The sequence below is a fragment of the Macaca mulatta genome, chromosome 14, assembly GCF_049350105.2.
Source record: "Macaca mulatta isolate MMU2019108-1 chromosome 14, T2T-MMU8v2.0, whole genome shotgun sequence".
Lineage (NCBI taxonomy): Eukaryota > Metazoa > Chordata > Mammalia > Primates > Cercopithecidae > Macaca > Macaca mulatta.
Window position 1 is genome coordinate 28,767,019 of NC_133419.1, and position 21,847 is coordinate 28,788,865.

At 39.3% G+C, this 21,847-nt stretch overlaps 1 protein-coding gene across 1 annotated transcript; it reads left to right on the plus strand.

The window, feature by feature from the left end:
* Positions 1–233: 233 nt before the first annotated feature.
* On the plus strand, positions 234–21,067 carry TRAF6 (TNF receptor associated factor 6). Its single transcript, NM_001135796.1, is given in 7 exon segments — positions 234–282; positions 8,214–8,531; positions 11,908–12,058; positions 13,594–13,752; positions 15,858–15,929; positions 18,238–18,315; positions 20,234–21,067. Coding segments are annotated over 6 exon segments (1,569 nt in total). The 5' UTR covers positions 234–282; positions 8,214–8,235; the 3' UTR covers positions 21,047–21,067.
* Positions 21,068–21,847: the final 780 nt, after the last annotated feature.

Here is a 21,847-nt window from a genome sequence, read left to right on the forward strand (position 1 = left end):
GAAGTCGGCCGCTCTGTCTCCTCCCCCGCGCGCTCCCTGCCCCTCGCTCCCCGCAGCCAGCAGAGAAGGCGGAAGCAGTGGCGTCCGCAGCTGGCGTTTGGCCTGCGGACGGTTCCCGGAGATGGCGACGGAGCCCATTGGACCCAGAGTTTGACGTCCAGGCAGCCACGTCTCGGCGCGCAGTGTCTGTATCCGTCCTCTACCAGCACCTTGGCTGAGCGGAGTCGTGCGGCTCGGGGGGAGCCCTGCCCGCCTGGTTCGGCCTCCCTGCGCACTTGAGTGGTGGGTCTCCTTCAGGCGCCTCCTTCTGGCGGCCGCAGCCTCGCTTCCCAGCGGTCAGGGACGCCGCCCCCCGCCCTTTCGCTCTCGGCAGGTCGGGGACGGTGTCCCTGTCCCCTCGCTCCCCACCAGTCGGGGACGCCTGCCCTGTCCCTTCGCTTTTCACAGGTCAAGGACGCCGCCCCTGCTCCCTTGCTTCCCACAGGTTGCTGGACGCCGCCCCTGTCCTCTCGCTTCCCGCTGGTCGAGGACACCGTTCCCTGTCCCTGGCTTCCCGCCGGTCGGGACGCCGCCTCTGATTCCACGCTTCCCACAGGTCGCGGACACCGTTCCCTGTCCCCTGACCTCTGCTCCCCAGGCCTCCTCTTCCTCGCTCACTCTACCTCCTAAAAAACCGCACGTCGCCTTCCTCAACCTTGCTCCCCTCACTCCGCTTTTTCCCCTTCCCAGATAAGGAAATTGCCTCCTGCAGTTTTCCGCTCCTTGGAACAAACACCTGCTTAAATTTTTAAAAAATCCTTTACGTTCCTGGCGACTCCGTCTGTCACTGTCATGGGAAAGCTATTTTCGGATTCCCTGTTCAACTCGATAGAAGTCTCAGGCAGCGAGTTTAAAAAAAAAAAAAAAGGCTCAGATGACACGAATGTTTCCTCCCCCACCCCTACAGTCGGTAGTTCGAGCGACTGTTCCAGACGCCGGGTTGATAAAGCTGTTCCTAGTATTTGGCTTTAGGGGAACTCCAGCTGAGTTAGGACTGTCTTGAATGTGAACAGAAAGCACCTAAAGTATTAGCAGCTTCGCTGTATGGTATTTGATTGTTTGTTTCTCTGGGAGCAGATTACTATTTCTGAATGTCTTGTTACACAGCAGGTTCCATATAGAAACGAGAAAAACTGGTAAAGAAATTCTGTGTTGGCCTTGTGAACTTGGCCGCTGTCATTTCATTCATTCTCTTTTGGTTGCTAGGGAAGGGAGAGGGGCTTTTCTGATTTTGAGGCTGAGGGTCTAGGTAAGAACAATGTGGCCTCTTTTGTGACTCTGGGAAGGAGTCGGGCATGTGGTGGGTACAGGATTACCTCAGAGATTCAGCCTGCATGCACCACAGTATTTCAGAATTGTAACATGAGGTCTTCTCTGTGATAAATTTGGGCATATGATGCCGATAAACTTTTGGCCACTTAGATTTGGAGAGAAGTTCAAATCCTTGCCTCCTGGAGCAGAATAAATAGTGCCCAGGAAGGGGAATGCCCCTTGAATTTGGATTCAAAGTTAAGGCACAACAGCTGAATATTTTGCAGCATCTCTTGGCCATTGGAGTACATTTGTACTTCTTCACACTTTAGAAATTTAAGAAGCTGGTAAACAGTTTCTGTTTCTAAAGCTAGTAGGAAATTAAAGGTAATTTCTCCTATTTTCTTTACATGGTTTTTACTTTAATAAGTTACATGTTTACTCATGTATGAATTTCAGTTGACTTAAAATTGACTCATTTAAGACATAACCCGTTGACTTCTTTTAACTTGGCTCGTATCTCCTTAGCATCTGCCTTGGAGGACTAACATTTTGTACATCATCCTACTTCCCCCTCCCCCAAGACATTTTACAGTATTCTCCTTTGATGATAATGTACACCCAGACACTAATTTGTGAATTTAAATCATGATTTATGACAAGGCTGTTTTCAGTACTACTCATTTTATAGTTGAAGTAAGTTAGCAGTAGTTACATTCCACAATATTTAAGGTAGTGCTTATTAGATTTCACAACTGCAAAAGGGAATTACAATCAGGACACTCTTAACATACAAGTTAAGGAACAATTTATACTTTGTTCCATCCCTTTATTAATTCCTGTAGAAAGCCACGTAAGTAAGTAGAATAGAGGCTGTAAGAAATTTTTATTTTAGGCCTGGCATAATGGCTCATGCCTGTAATCCCAGCACTTCGGGAAGCTGAGGTGGGAGGATAGATTGAGACCAGCCTGGGCAACATGGCAAAACCTTGTCTCTACAAAAAATACAAAAATTAACCAGGCTTGGTGGCACACACCTGTAGTCCCAGCTACTTGGGAGACTGAGGTGGGAGGATCACTTGAGCCCAGGAGGTGGAGGCTGCAGTGAGCCATGATCGTGCCTCTGCACTCCAGACTGGGCAATAGAGCAGGATCCTGACAAAATTTTATATATATATATATATATATATATATATATATATATATTTTTTTTTTTTTTTTTTACAAAAACATATTCTTTCTTATGTAAAATCAAAGTTCTATCTCAGCCTGCTTTTGTAGCAGCTCCTATGACACAGTAGGAGGTTAAAAAGTAAAAAAAAAATCCTGATAGAGCACAATATTTTCTGCATGCATGCCAGATCATCTTTTATTTACTTCTGTAACTGACACAAAGCACTTTTTGTTCTTCTCTTAGTATTAGTTATCATTATAATTAAGTTAGAAAGGTGATTTTTCCTTAACTCATTGCGATCCTTAAAACTAAAGGGACAAAATGTTTTAACTTACCAAAGAAAGAGGAAACAAAAATGCTAAATGGCAGTCAAGAACTGTTTTTAACTTAATTTTTCCTTCATGTTCAATTACATGGAACTATATACTATGGACTTAAAGGGTGACCATATAAAAAAGTTTATTTGGAAAATAGAAAGCTCTGGATTGCTTCTTAAAGCATGGAAAGTAATGTGAAACTTGAAGGCAAATAGATTTTGAACATGCTCACTTTTATGTCACACTGCATTCCCACAGTGGAGTTCCTTTTAAGGAATTATAATTGATTAGACAGATTTTCTTAGGAACACATTAGCTATAAAAGGTCTCTTCAAACCTAAAGACCTTAAAGCCTTTTGAACTGGATTGGAAGCAGGCAGTGTATAGACTGTCCAATAAACTAAATTTTGAACTGGACGTTTGGGCAGAAAAGAAAAGATACACCTAGCTTCGTAATTTCTGCCTTTGTCTTCTGGCCAGCACTTGGATATATGTCCTATAACCAAATAACAAATACTAATTTCTCAAAAGTGATTTTACTTTTAAAAAAAATGGTTCAATACCTAATATTGTCAAGGATAGAGAAAAATGGACTCCTGCATATATACCATGCCTGTGGGAGTGGAAATTAGAATGTCTGACACATATTGGATAACCAGGATTATCTATCAGAAAGCTTAAAAAGTTACATACCCTCTGATCCAACAATTCTACCTCTAGGAAATTTACCTAAGGAAGTAATTGGACACAAAAATAAAATGAGGTCTATCTGTATACCTCATTTTATAGCACTGGTTTTTTGCACTTCACGGATACTGCTTTTTTTTCTTCAGCATGTTGAAGATTTATGTGAACCCTGTATTGTACAAGTCTTTCCATGCCATTTTTCCAACAGCATGTGCTCACTCTGCATTTGTCTGTCACATTTTTGTAATTCTTGCAATATTTAAAACTTCATTATATCTATTATAGTGATCTGTGATCAGCGATTTTTGATGTTACTATTGTAATTGTTGTTTTGGGGTACATGAATCACACCCATATAAGATGGTGAACTTAATAAATATGAGAGCTCTGACTGCTCCACTGACCAGCTGGTATCCTTACTGTCCCTCTCCTCAGGCCTCCCTACTCCCCTGAGACACAGCAATATTGAAATTAGACACAACAGTTTTGAAATTAGACCAATTAATAATCCTACAATGGCCTCTAAGTGTGCAGGTGAACCAAAGAACCACAGGTCTGTCACTTTAAATCAAAAGCTAGAAATAATTATGCTTACTGAAGAAGGCACATCAGAAGCCAAAATGGGCCGTTTAGCCAAGTTGTGAATACAAAGGAAAAGTTGTTGAAGGAAATTAAAAGTGGTACTCCAGTGAACTCACTAATGAGAAAGTGAGACAGCCTTATCACCGATACGGAGAAAGCTATAGTGGTCTGGATGGAAGATCAAACCAGCCACAACATTTCCTTAAGCCAAAACCTAATCCAGAGCAAGGTCCTAATTCTCTTCAATTCTGTAAAGTTTGAGGGAGGTGAGGAAGCTGCAGAAGAAAAGTTGGAAGCTAACAGAGATTGGTTTATGAGATTTAAGGAAAGAAGCCCATCTCCATAACATAAAAGTGGAAGGTGAAAGAGCAAGTGTTGATGTGAAACTACAGCACATTATCCAGAAGATCTAGCTGCGATCATTGATGAAGGTGGCTACACCAAACAACAAATTTTCAGTGTATACAAAACAGCCTTTTATTGGAAAAAGATGCCACCTAGGACGTTCATAGCTATAGACAAGTCTGTTCCTGACTTCAGAATTTTAAAGGACAGGCTGATGACTCTTGTTAGGGGCTAATGCAGCTGGTGACTGTGAGTTGACACCAGTGCTCATTTACACTTTTGAAACTCCTAGGGCCTGAATAATTATACTAAATCTACTCTGCCTGTGCCTTATAAAGGTAACAACAAAGCCTGGATGACAGTGTATCTGTTTATAGCGTAGTTTACTGAATATTTTAAGCCCACTGTCAAGAACTGTTCAGGAAAAAGAGATGCCTTTCAAAATGTCACTGCTCATTAACAATGCACTTAATCACCCAAGAGCTCTGATGGAGATGTTCAAGATTAATGTTGTTTTCATGCCTGCTAATATAACATTCATTCTGTAACCCATGGATCAAGGAGTCAGTTAGACTTCCAAGTCTTATTATTTAAAACATACATTTCATAAGGCTATCGCTGCCATAGAGAGTGAGTCCTCTGATGGATCTGGACAAAGTAAATTGAAACTTTCTGGAAAGGATTCACCTTTCTAGATGCCATTAAGAACATTTGTGACTCATGGGAGGAGGTTGACATATCAGCCTTAACAGGAGTTTGAAAGAAGTTGAACTTGAAAGAAGCCCTCATGGATGACTTGGAGGGGTTCAGGACTTCATTAGAAGTCACTGAAGATATGGTAGAAATAGCAAGAGAACTAGAATTAGAAGTGGAGTCTGAAGATATGACTGAATTTCTGCAGTCTCATGGTAAAACTTGAACAGATGAAGAGTTGCTTCTTATGGATGAGCAAAGAAAGTGGTTTTCTGAGATGGAATCAACTCCTGGTGAAGATGCTGTGACCATTGTTTAAATAACAGAGGATTTAGAATATTCTACAAACTTAGTTGATAAAGCAGTGGCAGAATTTGAGAGGATTAACGCTATTTTTGAAAGAAGTTCTCCTGAGGGAAAATGCTATCAAACAGCATCACATGCTACAGAGAAATACTTCTTGGTAGCAAACTTCATTGTTGTATTATTTTAAGAAGTTTTCACAGCCACCCCAGCCATCAGCAATCACCAACCTGATCAGTCAACAGCCATCAACATTGAGGCAGGACTCTCTACCAGCAAAAAATATTACAGCTCGCTGAAGGCTCAGATGATCACTAGCAGTTTTTAGCAATAAGGTGTTTTTCAGTTAAGGTATATGCATTGCCTTTTTAGACATAATATTGCACACTTAATAGACTACTGTATAGTATAAACATGACTTTTTATATGTATTAGGAAACCAAAAAGTTTGTATTATTTGCTTTATTATGGTATTTGGATTATTGCTATGGTTTGGAACTGAACCCAAACTGTCTGAGTATGCCCATATATGGGAATAAAGATAACAAAGGATATATACCCTAGTGTAGCATAACAGCATCATTTGTCCTCAGATTTGGAAGGTATAAAGGGGGCCCTATACCCTGTTTTATGACTCAGCTGTAGTGACTAGTTCTGCTATTTTCTGCTGTCTTGCCATTGTTTGCTTCCTTTCAATCTGTATGAACCTTCCCTAGGAGTCCACATCAGATATAGCAAGGCTATGGGAGCTATTTTTAACTTAGGGCATACTGTATCAAAACTAAATAAACCACAGCCGGGCACGGGGGTTCATGCCTGTAATCTCAACACTTTAGGAGGCCAGGGCAAGTGGATCGTTTGAGGTGAGGAGTTCCAGACCAGCCTGGCCAACATGGCAAAACCCCGTCTCTACTAAATACAAAAATTAGCTGGGCGTGGTGGCGGGCGCCTGTAATCCCAGCTATTGGGGATGCTGAGGCAGGAGACTTGCTTGAACCCAGAAGGCAGGGGTTGCAGTGAGTCGAGATTGCACCATTGCACTCCAGCCTGAGCAGCAGAGTGAGACCCTGTCTCCAAAAAAAAAACCTAGACAAGTAAACTACATGCCAAGTTTCTTTGCAGATTCTTGGGAATTCTGTCAATTTAGTGTAGTAGTGCTGGACAGACCATGTTTAATAGTAGCTGTGGCCAGCACTTTAGTGTAATAAAGTAAAGGCAAATAAATTATAAATGCAGCTTCATGGACAAATTGGTCAAAACATGGATAAAAGTAGTGTAGTGCGAAGTGCAAAGCTCCAAGGTCAGGTAGACTTGGGTTCTGATCCCAACTCTGTTACTTATTAGTTGGGTAGTCTTGGGTAAGTTGCTTAACCTTTTAAGCTCCATAACTACCACTTTGATAAGTGGCGACAACAAAACTTAAGTAAAATACTACATGAAGTTGTTGTAGTAACTCATTCTTACTGACTGGCACTGTTGTAAGTGCTTTGCACATATTAACACATTTAATCCTCTGAGTAACTCAGATGGATTTTATTGTTAGAACCATTTTACAGATGAGAAAATTGAAGCACAGAAAGGTTATATAATTTGCCCAGCTCATAAATGGAAGAAAAGAGTTGAATTCATATCACTCAATTCCAGCACCTGAGCTCATCACCACTTACTAGCACTGCCTTTCCAGCCAGAATAGTGCCTCATTGTAGGTGGTCATCAAGTGCTACTGAGAATCTCTGAAAAGAATAAAAAGGTATTTGTAGTGGTAAAAGGATTGAGTACTACTGTCTTAATCTTTGATTTGGTGCAGTGGCAGCAAGGAATTTTACATAAAAGTGAGACAAGCAGGAGAATATGACTGGAGGCCTACATTCTGTTTCTAGAATGATATCTGGCACATACTAGAAATTTTTTTCAAAAGTAATTATTTAAAATACAGATGTGGTTACATGGGCTGTGAATTGCTCTTACATATTAGCTGCTTGCTTGTAAATACCAATATCTCCTCTGCTCATGAAACCAATAGTTTTCCATAGGCAAACAAAACATCACTTGTTTTTCCAGTCATTAATAATGAAACATAGTCACTTGACCTGACGGAAGGCAGAAGGACATAAAAGTACACTTTTTCAATTCTATTTTTAATACCTAATAGAAATCTCCACACTGAGCATTTAGAAGTCCTTATAGAATTTTAGACCTAGAAAAGAAACCAAGATCTAAATGGTTAAGTAACTTGCTCTAATCATGCGTCTGATAGTGGCACATGATCACCTGATTCCTTGTGTACTGCTTTTCCTGGCACCGAGCTGCTAGCCATACTATTCCCTTCAGCTCAGGATACTTGAAGGAACTTCAACAACATGGATAAGTTCTTTAGCAATGCTTAGTGAACACTTACTGGATGAAAAATCTTGTGCTAAGTACTGAGGAAATGGAAATTAAAATATTTAGCTCAATCACAGGAAACAGACATGTAAACAGATAATTGTGATATAGAAGAATATTACAACTGAGGTGCTTCTCCTTTTTTAACTTTATATGCTGTCATTCTACTAGATCATGAACTTCTGAAGGGACCTAGCTTTCTTTGTGTGCTCCAAGTGATTTGCACAAATAATAATGTATATTTTGAAAGAGAGAATCAGGTAACTTACAATAGTCGTGAAAAAGCTCAAAACACTTTTAAAAGTTTTCTGTAAATAACAATACAGCTGAGGTACATGAATTAAAAAGTGACTTGTATAGATAAGCTATGATATATATGTGTAGGGTGTGAGTGTGTGCGTTTCTTATAAAGGCATTTTTTCTTGTTGTTTCTACAGAGCAAGTGATAATCAAGTTACTATGAGTCTGCTAAACTGTGAAAACAGCTGTGGATCCAGCCAGTCTGAAAGTGACTGCTGTGTGGCCATGGCCAGCTCCTGTAGCGCTGCAACAAAAGATGATAGTGTGGGTGGAACTGCCAGCACGGGAAACCTCTCCAGCTCATTTATGGAGGACATCCAGGGATATGATGTAGAGTTTGACCCACCCCTGGAAAGCAAGTACGAATGCCCCATCTGCTTGATGGCACTACGAGAAGCAGTGCAAACACCATGCGGCCATAGGTTCTGCAAAGCCTGCATCATAAAATCAATAAGGTACGTGAGCGTAAGAAAGAATGGTGTCCTATAACAGAACCAGATGCAGAGAACATTATTACATAGAACATGGAACATCCCAAAAGTAGTCTTACACATAAAAAGCTACTTAGGAAAAAAGAACAATGGACAGAAAATTGAGAAAGTTAGATTCTTATCCCAGTTTCCACTGTTGTGTGAAAAGTGACCTGAATCTCCTCCTCTCTTGACCCTTGAATAAATAAGTAAATAATCTGCTACTTTTACTTAAAGCAGTTCTAATGCAGACTGGGGAGTGACTCTATGCTTTAAAGAAAATAGTATTTTTTAAATGTACCTTAAATTATGATGCTACTAGAGAAGGATAATCTCAACCACACAAAGAATACTGACTGTAAGCAATCAGTTATTGTGATTTTAGGCATGTTAAATCTTGCCTGTTACCTAAAGTGTATGGTCAACCAGTATTTTTAAAGAAATTATTAACTGAAGGCTCTACCTTCATAATATATCCAAAATCCAGTCCCTACTCACTTCCTGCCTCTACCACCATCCTGTTGTGAATCACCACCAGCTCTCTAACAGGCCTCCTGTTTTCTATTCTTGCCTTCTTCCAGGCTGTTCTCAATACAACAGCCAGAGTGAACCTAGTAAAATAAGTAAGATGGTGTCATCTCTGCTCAGACCATTGTAGCAGGGTATCTGGGAGTAAAAACTAAACTCCTTACGACCCTGTATAACAGGCCCATGATTCATTTCCTGACCTCTTTTCTGCTGTGCTCTTTGTCCTCCTACCCATTCATTCCCTCTTTGCTATTCCTTGAACGTGTCAGGCACACTCCTACCTTGGTGAGTGGCTTTAGCTTTTCTGTTTGCAACACTCTTGCCACAGCTAACCCCTTAACTCCTCCTCTTTGGCTCAAATGTCACCTTCTCATAGGTCCCCTCACCACCCTGTTTATACCACAGTGTGGTTCCACCCTTCTTGCCAGCCACTCCCAATCTCTCCACCTGGCTCTACTTTTCTTTTTTCCCTTAGCACTTTCTGCCTTCTAAAGCACCAAATAATTTATGTGGTTATTGTCTGCCCCACTGGATTATAAGCTTCTTGAGAGCAAAATTTTAGATCTGTTTTATTTCTTGATTTTTCCCAAGTTCTGGAAATAGTGCCCGACCCATAGTAGATGATCAGTAAATCGTGGTTGCTTTAACTGAATGAAAGTACTTGCAATTTCCATGGAAATAGATACATTTTACTGTAATTCAAAAGTACATAGGAATTTTTTAGGTGACTAAGGATTCCTATACAGGACAAAAAATTGGATGAAGGGGGGCAGATTTTATGTTCTTCAATAAATAGCCATCTAGTTATATTAGTGAATTCATTGTAAGTCTGTCCTGGCAATTTGTTAGTCTCCAAAAAGTTTTTATCTGCCAACTTTTACATTAACTTTTCTATAAAATTTGAATTTAAGAGTAACTACATCCATACTCGGGACTTGGCTTAATTTAAATCACAAAAGGTAATGTCTGTTGTTTCAATTTTGGGGAAAAATGTATTACACAGTGCTGACTTTACAAGATCTATTTTGGGTGGATTTTCTCAACCTCGACATTATTTTATTTTATTTTTTATTTTTTGAGATGGAGTCTTGCTCTGTCTCCCAGGCTGAAGTGCAGTGGCACGATCTCAGCTCACTGCAACCTCTGCCTTCCGGGTTCCAGCAATTCTCTGCATCAGCCTCCTGAGTAGCTGGGATTACAGACACCCGCCACCACACCCAGCTAATTTTTTGTATTTTTAGTAGAGATGGGGTTTCACCATCTTGGCCAGGCTGGTCTTGAACTCCTAACCTCGTGATCCACCCACCTCAGCTTCTCAAAGTGCTGATTACAGGCACGAGCCATTGCACCTGACCAACATTATTGATATTTTGGGCTGGATAATTATTTGTCATGGGAGAATGTCCTGTGTGTTGTAGGATCTTTAGCAGCATCCCTGGCCTCTGCTCACTGGATGCTATTAGTATCATCCTTTCCTGCACTTAGAAGTCCCAAAATATCCCCTGGGGGTCAAAATTGCCCCTAGTTGCGACCGCTCTATACATGAGAGCAGAATTAAAGGCACAACTTTTTTTTTTTTGATGCAGAGGCTGGAGTGCAATGATGCAATCTTGGCTCACTACAACTTCTGCCTCCCAAGTTCAAGTGATTTTCCTGCCTCAGCCTCCCCAATAGCTGAGATTACAGGCGTGCATGCCACTATGCCTGGTGAATTTTTGTATTTTTAGTACAGATGGGGTTTCATCATGTTGTCCAGTCTAGTCTTGAACTGCTGACCTCAAGTGATCCACCCACCTCGGTCTCCCAAAGTGCTGGGATTACAGGCATGAGCACTGTGCCCAGCCTCAATTTTTTTTTCTGTGTATAATTATTTTTATTTATGTTGTATTTAGGTAAAATGGTAGCATATTATGGATCATTGATTTTCCTGTAGGTAGAAATGTAGTTTTTTACCAGGTGTCAGCCATGCCCAGGAAGGTAGCTAACCTTTAGCAGCTTTTTAATAGCAAGATGTTCGTGAAAGTAGTGGGACAGTGGTCTGAGAAGGAAATACAACCCACAAAAAGAAGTCTGAGGCTTTTTTTTTCTGTCTCCCCGTAAGCTTTTTAAAAACGAACACCTAGCGCCAGTGTTCTTAAAGGAACTGCTCTGAAATTTCTCATTGAGTTTGTCATTCAAGCAATCAAAGTGCATCTCAATACAACCCCATTGTCTTTTCCTGAGGATAGTGTTTTCCAGCATAAGAAAGAATAAACCACTGAGAAGCAGGACATAGAGGTCCTTTAACTTTCTGTCACATTGGACCCTAGACATACAAATAAAGGAGGACTTTTGTTGCCTGTTAGCTGGAGTGTTATAGTGACTATTTCAGAGTAAACTTTAAAATGTGACTTCATGGAGGTACTGCTAAGTGCTGAAATTTTTACTTATGACTGAGCAATTGCATTATAGACATGTTATTAGCACTGTGAGCATCTTTCTAGTGTGTTGTATAGGTGTGACAACACAGAGGCCAGACGGCCAAAATTCCCATTCTTAACTTGCACTTCATTTTATACCAATCAAAATACCTTACTCAGCTAATTTGTCTCAAAAAGCTGGACTCTATCCTACTGTATAAAAATCCCTTTGCTTTTGATAGGCTATCAATATGCTGCTAGTTGTACTCATTTCATAAAAGAACAGTTTATTTTGTTGATGTGCAACATAATGTGTTAAATTGTTTTTTCCTTCTGAAACAGTAAATGGAGAATTTATATATAGCGAATTAAAGTTGTTTGGATTTTCTAAAGTGAATATTTAAATCTAGTTGTGTGTATTTTGTTTCTGTTAGGGATGCAGGTCACAAATGTCCAGTTGACAATGAAATACTGCTGGAAAATCAACTATTTCCAGACAATTTTGCAAAACGTGAGATTCTTTCTCTGATGGTGAAGTGTCCAAATGAAGGTTGTTTGCATAAGATGGAACTGAGGCATCTTGAGGTATTAAAGTTCTTTTCTAGCTGTTAGCGCATGTATGAAAGGAAATTCCTACAGAATAGGAACTTTGCTATGTCCATCTGTGTATTGCCAGTACCTAGCATATGATGATTAGTTAATAAATTCTTGCTGAATTAATGCCAGTCCTTTAATTATTGAATATAAATATAAGTAGAAACCAGAAATATACTGTTTTATCTACTCTGGCTTTGCCTAGCAGTAATTTTTTTTAAAAAATCAGTATTGTTTCGGCCGGGCGCGGTGGCTCAAGCCTGTAATCCCAGCACTTTGGGAGGCCGAGACGGGCGGATCACGAGGTCAGGAGATCGAGAGACGATCCCGGCTAACACGGTGAAACCCCGTCTCTACTAAAAAATACAAAAAAATAGCCGGGCGAGGTGGCGGGCGCCTGTAGTCCCAGCTACTCGGGAGGCTGAGGCAGGAGAATGGCGTAAACCCGGGAGGCGGAGCTTGCAGTGAGCTGAGATCCGGCCACTGCACTCCAGCCTGGGTGACAGAGCAAGACTCCGTCTCAAAAAAAAAAAAAAAATCAGTATTGTTTCATAAGCTTTTTTGGTGAGTTTTATCTGCAGTAAACCTGAGGAGCATTTTAAATACAAGTGTCGGCCAGGCACAGTGGCTCACCCCTGTAATCCCAGCACTTTGGAAGGCTGAGGCGGGTGGATCACGAGGTCAAGAGTTCGAGACCAGCCTGACTAATATAGTGAAACCCCGTCTCTTACTAAAAATACAAAAATTAGCCAGTGCATGGTGGCATGCACCTGTAATCCCAGCTACTCAAGAAGCTGCGGCAGGAGAATCACTTGCAACCAGGAGGCAGAGGTTGCAATGAGCCAAGATCGCGCCATTGCACTCCAGCCTGGGCAACAGAGTGAGGCTCCGTCTCCAAAGAGAAAATACAAGTGTCATATTTTAATCTTAAAACTTCATTTTTGTCATTTTGAAATAAGCACTAAGTCCCAAGTAATCATCTCAGTATCCTCATTATACTTTTTTCTGTTTTTTAAATTGTGCATTTTATTATGAACTAAATGGAATACTCCTGTAGTTTGAGATTAACTGAAACAATCAGATTATAAAATAATTTGCTTTTAAACTAAATAGATCAATTATTAACTTGGTGATTTTTACCAGAAATTAAATATTATTAATGTTATATTTGAAATTAAATGTTTAAGACAGCTATGCTACTTGCTCCTTTTACTTACTAGCTCTTAAAAGAGAGTGGCCTTTTCGACACAGTAATAAATTGATAAATGGGAAATCTGACTTCTTTCCAACTCTCTACCCTAATTGGATGCATGAACTTGAGAATTCACATTTCTTGTATAAATTTGCAATCCATGACCATTTGAAAAAATTCACTAAAGACGTTCACATTGTGAATGGTTCTGTGGTGTGCACTAGACAAAGTAGGTTCAGTAGCCTGCTGAAAGAGAACAGTATATTATTAGGAGAGATTATATGTAGAAGACTTCAGAGTTGGCTAATACTAATCTATTATTTTTTTATTATAGGATCATCAAGCACATTGTGAGTTTGCTCTTGTGGATTGTCCCCAATGCCAACGTCCCTTCCAAAAATTCCATATTAATATTCACATTCTGAAGGATTGTCCAAGGAGACAGGTTTCTTGTGACAACTGTGCTGCATTAGTGGCATTTGAAGATAAAGAGGCATGTACTAACTTGGAGTTGTTAAATTCACTACTTCGTAAAACATTGTTCTTCAATGTGTACTTGAGGGGGTTAGCAGTAGATAAGGATGTGACTCCAACTCTGAGTCTATATTACCAATTTTGGGAAAAATGATTTTTAAGAAAAGAAGCTTCAATAAGCCATTTTAGTTTGTAAGTGTAGAGTTTGTATTTGCATGTCTTTCTTAAAAAACATTTATACTAGTTATCACTATTGTAGATAGGCAAGCAACAAAACTTCTAGGAAAGGCATATGCCGATCAGCTTTCCCGTGTGATATTTTGATGACCAATTTTGGATTGGAGACAAACAAGTAGAATAATTACTGCATAAGATCTACACAAAATTATTTTGAAAAAGAGAATGGGTTATAATTATTATGAAGAATAAATCAAACCCACAAAGTCTGTTTCCTCGATGATACTTCATCGTGCTGTATATATAATGTATTTAATGTATTTACATTTACTTCTCATTTTGTATGTTATATTTAAATTTAAAAGTTTATCCTTTTTTTTTTTTTTTTTTTTTTTTTGAGATGGAGTTTCGCTCTTGTTGCCCAGGCTGGAGTGCAATGGTGTGATCTCAGCTCATCGCAACCTCTGCCTCCTGGGTTCAAACGATTCTCCTGCCTCAGCCTCCTGAGTAGGTGGAATTACAGGCGCGTACCACCATGCCTGGCTAATATTTTTGTATTTTTAGTAGAGATGGGGTTTCTCCATGTTGGTCAGGGTGGTCTCAAACTCCTGACCTCAGGTGATCCGCCCGCCTCAGCCTCCCAAAGTGCTGGGATTACAGGCACGAGCCACCAGACCAGGCAAAAAGTTTATCTTTTAAAAAGAAACTTGATGGTGCCTAACAGCATCATGATTATAGGACAGTTTTTATATTCAGAAACTGAGATAGATTAAGTAGACTTGTATTAATATTGCCAATAAAAAAGCTAACACTGAAATCTAAGCCCTTGATCCCTATCCTATGTATACTTTTATAAAATAACCTACATATAATTTATGTTCTTTTGTTCTATTACTTAGATACATCCTTAAACTACAGTTTTTATAAATTCATATTGGCAGTTTTTCCCTACTTTGAGATCAAGTGTATTATATCCATTACATTGATAAAATATTCAAAAAAAGTCAGCCAACTTGATATAAATATAGAGAAGTCTCAGTCATAATCAGAGTAAAATGACAACTCCTTCCTTTCTTTTTTTTTTTTTTTTTTTTTTTTGAGATGGAGTTTTGCTCTTGTTGCCCAGGATGGAATGCAATGGCGCAGTCTCGGCTCACCGCAACCTCTGCCTCCTGGGTTCAGGCAATTCTCCTGCCTCAAACTCTCATGTAGCTGGGATTACAGGCCTACACCACCACGCCTGGCTACTTTTGTATTTTTAGTAGAGATGGGGTTTCTCTATGATGGTCAAGCTGGTCTCAAACTCCTGACCTCAGGTGATCTGCCCGCTTTGGCCTCCCAAAATGCTGGGAGTACAGACGTGAGCCACCGCGCCAAGCCCGACAACTTCTTTCTAAACTTTAGTAAATTAGATTGACTTAACCTGGAAGGCTAATTATTTCTTAGCACGTCAACTAAAGTCATTATATTCTAGAAAATAAGGCTCACCCTTGTGGGGCATCTGAGAACCTGAGCACCAAATCCTCATGCCCTAATAAAAGATTTGTTCTTTAACTCTACTGACAAGAAATTTTAATTAAATTGTCATTCTGCTGCTGAAAATTTTTGGAAAAAGATTGCCTTTGGAGAATTATAGCCTCGGCAGATGATGTCCAAAGTAGTTACAGATGCACCGCCTCAGGATAAAAGGAAGGAATTGGAAAAATTATTTTTTATATACTACCCTGCTCTTTTAAAGAGCTAGAAGGTTGAATGAATCTCATTATTACACTGGGAAAGAGAAAGAAAATATCCTTTATATATTACTCTCACTTTCACTCACTTTTGTTTTATACAAATTGATGTCCTTATTTGTTTATAGTGAAAAATTGCTTTTTATCAAAATTAGTTGTTTTCACTTTTTCAGATATTTTCATGCTTTAATTATATTTCTCGAATAAAATTTAGATCCATGACCAGAACTGTCCTTTGGCAAATGTCATCTGTGAATACTGCAATACTATACTCATCAGAGAACAGGTATTATTCATTTTCATAAATTATTATTTTCATAAACAGCTTAAAGAAGTTAGGATTTTTAATTGAAAATTTAAATCAATAAGGCAAAGAAATACAGATTGAAGAAGTATTAGAGCTGTGTGGAAATTTTTTATATTAATTAATATAAGTAATAAATACTTTAATGAAGAACAAAACATCCAGCCCTTTTTAAGTACTTAGAATTCCTAAGTCATTAACATAATACCTGTGCTTTTGTATATTCATAAAAATTCCCAAAAAAACCAATTTTAAGATAAAAATAATCAAAAGTAAGGGTCCCCAGTTATAGAAAGAAAAACTAAGATATATATCTATTTACACACAGGGAAATGAGGCTCTCAAGTGTCCACAGATTGGCCGAAAGAATAAGAAAGAACAATGAAATAAAGGAAAGTAGTTCTGTTCAGTAGGAGAATATTAATTGAAGCTGTAATCCCTGAGGCATACAGGGAAGTTTTCAGATTTTCAGGACCTGTAGCCCTTCTGTTCAGTTGTCCTGTGGGCCACCAATCAGGCATCATTAGAAGTAGTAACTGTAACAGAAAATTATATGGTGGGGTTTTTTTGTTTTTTTGTTTTCTGAGATAGAGTCTCATGCTGTTGCCCAAGCTGGAGTGCAGTGACACAGTCATGGCTCACTGCAGCCTCAAATTCCTGGCTCAGGCTGTCCTCCTCCCTCAGCCTCCCAAGGAGCTGGGACTACAGGTGTGCACCACCATGCCTGGCTAATTTTTTATTTTTTTAGATTTTTTGTAGAAATGGGGTCTTGTTATATTGCCTAGACTGATCTCGAACTCCTGAGCTCAAGCAATCTTCCCACTTTGGCCTCCTGCAGTGCTGGAATTACAGGTGCAAGCCACCAAGCCCAGCCCAAAGACTGTTTTGACTATTAGTAGAGAAAGGAAAATTCCATCTGATTGCTATCTTCTGACATTTGGGGAGTTTTCCCACAAAACATGAATATTAACCATTAAATATTTATATACCCATGAAATCTGTAAACCCAGAGATCATTATTGACATACCTTACTGAGAAGCAGCAAGCAAAACCTGTCACTGGACAAGTTTGTTAACCTTAAAACTTTTTCATTGGTTTGTTGCCAGTCTATTAATTTTTCCAACAAAGGCTTAATTTGAAGGTGTTAAACTTTTTTGCTTAATGAAGTCCTAACTCATTTTCCTTTTTGCTCTCTTTTAATATTTAAAGGAAACCATGCAACAAATTAAAACCCAGCAAAAGAAAATATAGGAAAAAACCCTAGACTAAGAGTCAGAAAACCTGGGTTTTCATCCTAGTTTTAAACTGTATTAACTGGTTTTATTTGTGCCCTCTCATGTTTAACAAGTTGACATTCTAAATAGATCTGGGATCAGCAAACTGGCCTGCCCCCTAGATTTGTCTCACTGCCTGTTTTTGTAAAGTTTTATTGAAAGAGCCATGCCCATGTGTGTATGTCTTGTGTATGGCTACTTTTATATGACAGTGGTAGAGCTTAATACTTGGGACAGAGGCAGTACAGCCCATATTTACTATCTGATCCTTTACAAAAAATTTTATTGACCCCTGTTCTGCACTGTTCCCTCTTGAGAAGTGAAGGATTGAATTATAATAAATGGTCTCTCCGGTACTTTCTGTTTGAAATATCTACAACTATAGCTAAATTAAATTTCTAAAGGGAATTTGGCACCTCTTTTAAAAAATATGATTGAGTATAATGGATCTTACCTTAGAAAATGTGTCTTAGATTCCAACATCGAGAACTGAGACTTTCTCTAGAGCTTTTATTAATGTGTTTAAAGTACCTTCTAACATCTGAGTCTCCCCATTGTAACTAACATATGCCCAGATTAACAAAAGTTAAGATGATTTTTGAAAGGTGGTCATGAGGAAAGTATGGGTGTAGTCAGTGGCTTCAGTGCATGCAGTTGACTGGTTCCTATTAAATGGCCTAGACCGTAGTGGGAGTCGATTGAGTTTGCAGTTGTAGCTGTTGTCAGGTGTTTTTTCTGTAAAGTGCCACTAGAGGGTGCCAGTTCCCAGCAAGAGGAACAAATTCATTTCCTTGAATTTTGAATAATTGGAGGGGTTATGATGAGATGTTGATATTTCCTTTCTCTATAACTTTTGGAAGTAAATGTTATTTTAATCTTTGTGGGTGATGGTTTATGCTGCACCTGTTCAACTGCCAATGTGGTACAAAAGCAGCCATTGACAATACAGTTTAAATGTTATTGCATCGAACATGATATGCAAGGAGGATTTTTCAGCCTTTGTTTTGGATTTCAGATGCCTAATCATTATGATCTAGACTGCCCTACAGCTCCAATTCCATGCACATTCAGTACTTTTGGTTGCCATGAAAAGGTAAGATTTTTTTTTTCTTTTAGTTCTTGAATATAAGTAAAAAAATACTCAGTTATATCATGTAGTGGAGAATAACAACAAGAATGTAAATGGTTTATAAAGCAGTGTAATAAGTTATATAATAGAGTTATTCATGGATGCCATGAGCAGAAGCAAAGGCATACTTAGCAATGCCTAAAGCATTCAGACAGACTTGAAAAAACATGATGCCTTGGGCTGAATCTTGACAGGTGAAATAGTTTTCCAAGAAGACAAGGGAGAGAAGACCAGTGAGAGAGAGTGAGCATGGTGATTTGAGGAACTACAATTAGTTTGTGTTGTGCTAGTTCAACCCAGTAGCAATGTAGATGATTTGAGGTAGAGGTGGAGGTGGGGGTACTAGTACCTGAGCTGTTGGAAATACTTAAGTGAAGACAGCTTGAATTATGGTGATGACAGCGAAGATAGATCTAGGAGACAGTACATATTTAGGAGAGTCTATTGCCTATGTGACTAACTAAATGTGATGAGTAAAGGAGAGGGAGGCATCTAGAATGACTCTTGGTTTCTGGCCTTTGTCACTGGGTAGATGGAAGGGCCATTCGGCAAAAAAGAGTGAACACAGGAAGAACTGATTGGAGGTGGAGTTTAAAAAAGAAAAATCTGTTTTAATGAATTGAGTTACAGATATGACTTCACCCAGCTAGGGAACAGGTGGAGAGGACTGACATGCATTCTGTGCTGTCTTAAGCCCCAAAGAGAAATTAGGACTCAAGTATTGCTTTGGGGAAGTGATTTGTGGTGATAATGGAAGGTGTGATTGAGATCAGATAGAGTATGTACAGGAAAGAGAAGTACACCAAGGAAAAGAGCCATGAACAAACAGTGTAAGAAACAGATGAACCAGGCAAAGAGAAAGTATTATTATGGTCTCCAAAATTAGTTTCAAGATTCATGATCAGTAGTGTCAAATGTCTGAGATGGATCATTGTTTATGTTATGTCTTTCTTTTTGGAGAGTGCAGTTACACTTTTGCTTTTCCATTATACTTTTTTTTTTCCTGACTTATGTATAACAAACATACATTTAATAATTTAAAAAAATAAAATGAGCAAAATGGTATGGTTATAGTTTGTGGAAAAATTCTGTATTTTTGTGCTTAGAGAAAAAGACTTGAAAGACATAAAATGTTAATGGAAGTTAGGAGAGATAATAGGTAGCATACTTTCTTTTTGGTCATCTATATTTTCTAGGTTTTTTAAAGACTATGTGACCTTTTATAATAAAAAAGTGTTGCATTATGAATGTTTTTCATATAATAGGATGTTCTTAATGACCTTAGAATAGCGTGGTGCCAGGAAAAAAATCCAATTTGCAATAGATTTGTATACTGGGAATTGCAGACGATACAGATAGACTATATTCTTGACTTTAAAAAAAAAAAAGAAAATGGTATTAATATTAACTGGAGAGACAAAAGATCTTCAGAGAAGTTTGTCCTTTTTTAATGGGAAAGATTTTAATAATTGTATTCTAAAGAGGGAGAGATGTTTGAAGATGAAGAAAAATCACTGAGTAAAATCTCTGGGGTGTTGCAACAGGTCAGGTGACATTTAGCGCACAGGTAGAATGTTAATCTTGGAGAGGACAGGCATCTCAGTCAGAAAAGAAGGATGTGTATAAATACATTTTTTGTAGGTGGGAGGGAGATGTATATGAGTGAAAGCTGGGAGAGTAGTCATCAGATAGTCTGTTTTTCAGTGAACTAAGAGGCAGAGTCGCCTCATTGGATCAAAAATCTGTTGAAGGCAAAGGAAAATGGTAGAGAATTGAGGGAAGTGGTGTGACTACTTGAAAACCTCTTATTTGACCTGGCCAGGTCCCTTTCTTGCTCCTCACAGTATCGGTTCCCAATCTAAGGCTTGTGCTCGATTTTTAGATGCAGAGAAATCACTTGGCACGCCACCTACAAGAGAACACCCAGTCACACATGAGAATGTTGGCCCAGGCTGTTCATAGTTTGAGCCTTATACCCGACTCTGGCTATGTCTCAGAGGTCCGGAATTTCCAGGAAACTATCCACCAGTTAGAGGGTCGCCTTGTAAGACAAGACCATCAAATCCGGGAGCTGACTGCTAAAATGGAAACTCAGAGTACGTATGTAAGTGAGCTCAAACGAACCATTCGAACCCTTGAGGACAAAGTTGCTGAAATTGAAGCACAGCAGTGCAATGGAATTTACATTTGGAAGATTGGCAACTTTGGAATGCATTTGAAATGTCAAGAAGAGGAGAAACCTGTTGTGATTCATAGCCCTGGGTTCTACACAGGCAAACCCGGGTACAAACTCTGCATGCGCTTGCACCTTCAGTTACCGACTGCTCAGCGCTGTGCGAACTATATATCCCTTTTTGTCCACACGATGCAAGGAGAGTATGACAGCCACCTCCCTTGGCCCTTCCAGGGTACAATACGCCTTACAATTCTTGATCAGTCCGAAGCACCTGTAAGGCAAAACCATGAAGAGATAATGGATGCCAAACCAGACCTGCTTGCTTTCCAGCGACCCACAATCCCACGGAACCCAAAAGGTTTTGGCTATGTAACTTTCATGCATCTGGAAGCCCTAAGACAAAGAACTTTCATTAAGGATGACACATTATTAGTGCGCTGTGAGGTCTCCACCCGCTTTGACATGGGTAGCCTTCGGAGGGAGGGTTTTCAGCCACGAAGTACTGATTCAGGGGTGTAGCTGCCCTCACTTGTTCAAAAACAACTACCTGGAGAAAACAGTGCCTTTCCTTGCCCTGTTCTCAATAACATGCACATGAGCCGCAGGAAAGATGTAGTATCTACTAGTGAGTGTTGTTAGAGAGGTCACTTACTATTCCTGTTACAAATGATCTGAGGCAGTTTTTTCCTGGGAATCCACACGTTCCATGCTTTTTCAGAAATGGTTAGGTCTGAAGTGCCTGTGGCATGTTGCAGCAGCTATTTTGTCAATTAGTATACCTCTTTGTTGTGCTTTCTTGGGCTTTTGCTCTGGTGTATTTTATTGTCAGAAAGCCCAGACTCAAGAGTACTAAACTTTTAATAATAATGGACTTTCCTTAAAACTTAGTCCATTTTATAGTATTATATGTAATATATTAAACATGAAAATCACTACCGCCTTGTGCTAGTGCCCTCGAGAAGAGTTATTGCTCTAGAAAGTTGAGTTCTCATTTTTTTAACCTGTTATAGATTTCAGAGGATTTGAACCATAATCCTTGGAAAACTTAAGTTCTCATTCACCACAGTTCTTCCTCCAGGTTGTTACTAAGGATATTCAGGGATGAGTTTAAACCCTAAATATAACCTTACTTATTTAGTGTAAACATGTCTGTTGAATACTTGTTTAAGTGTTAGTTATGCCTTGCTTACATATTTCCTTGAGGTTACGAAGCAGCATCTTCCCCAGAGTTTGTAATGCTGAGAACCATGTGGATACCAAGTGCTTATTGTATGCTGTGTAACCCTTTTTGTCTATTCAGTGCAGAGTGAATTTCACAGC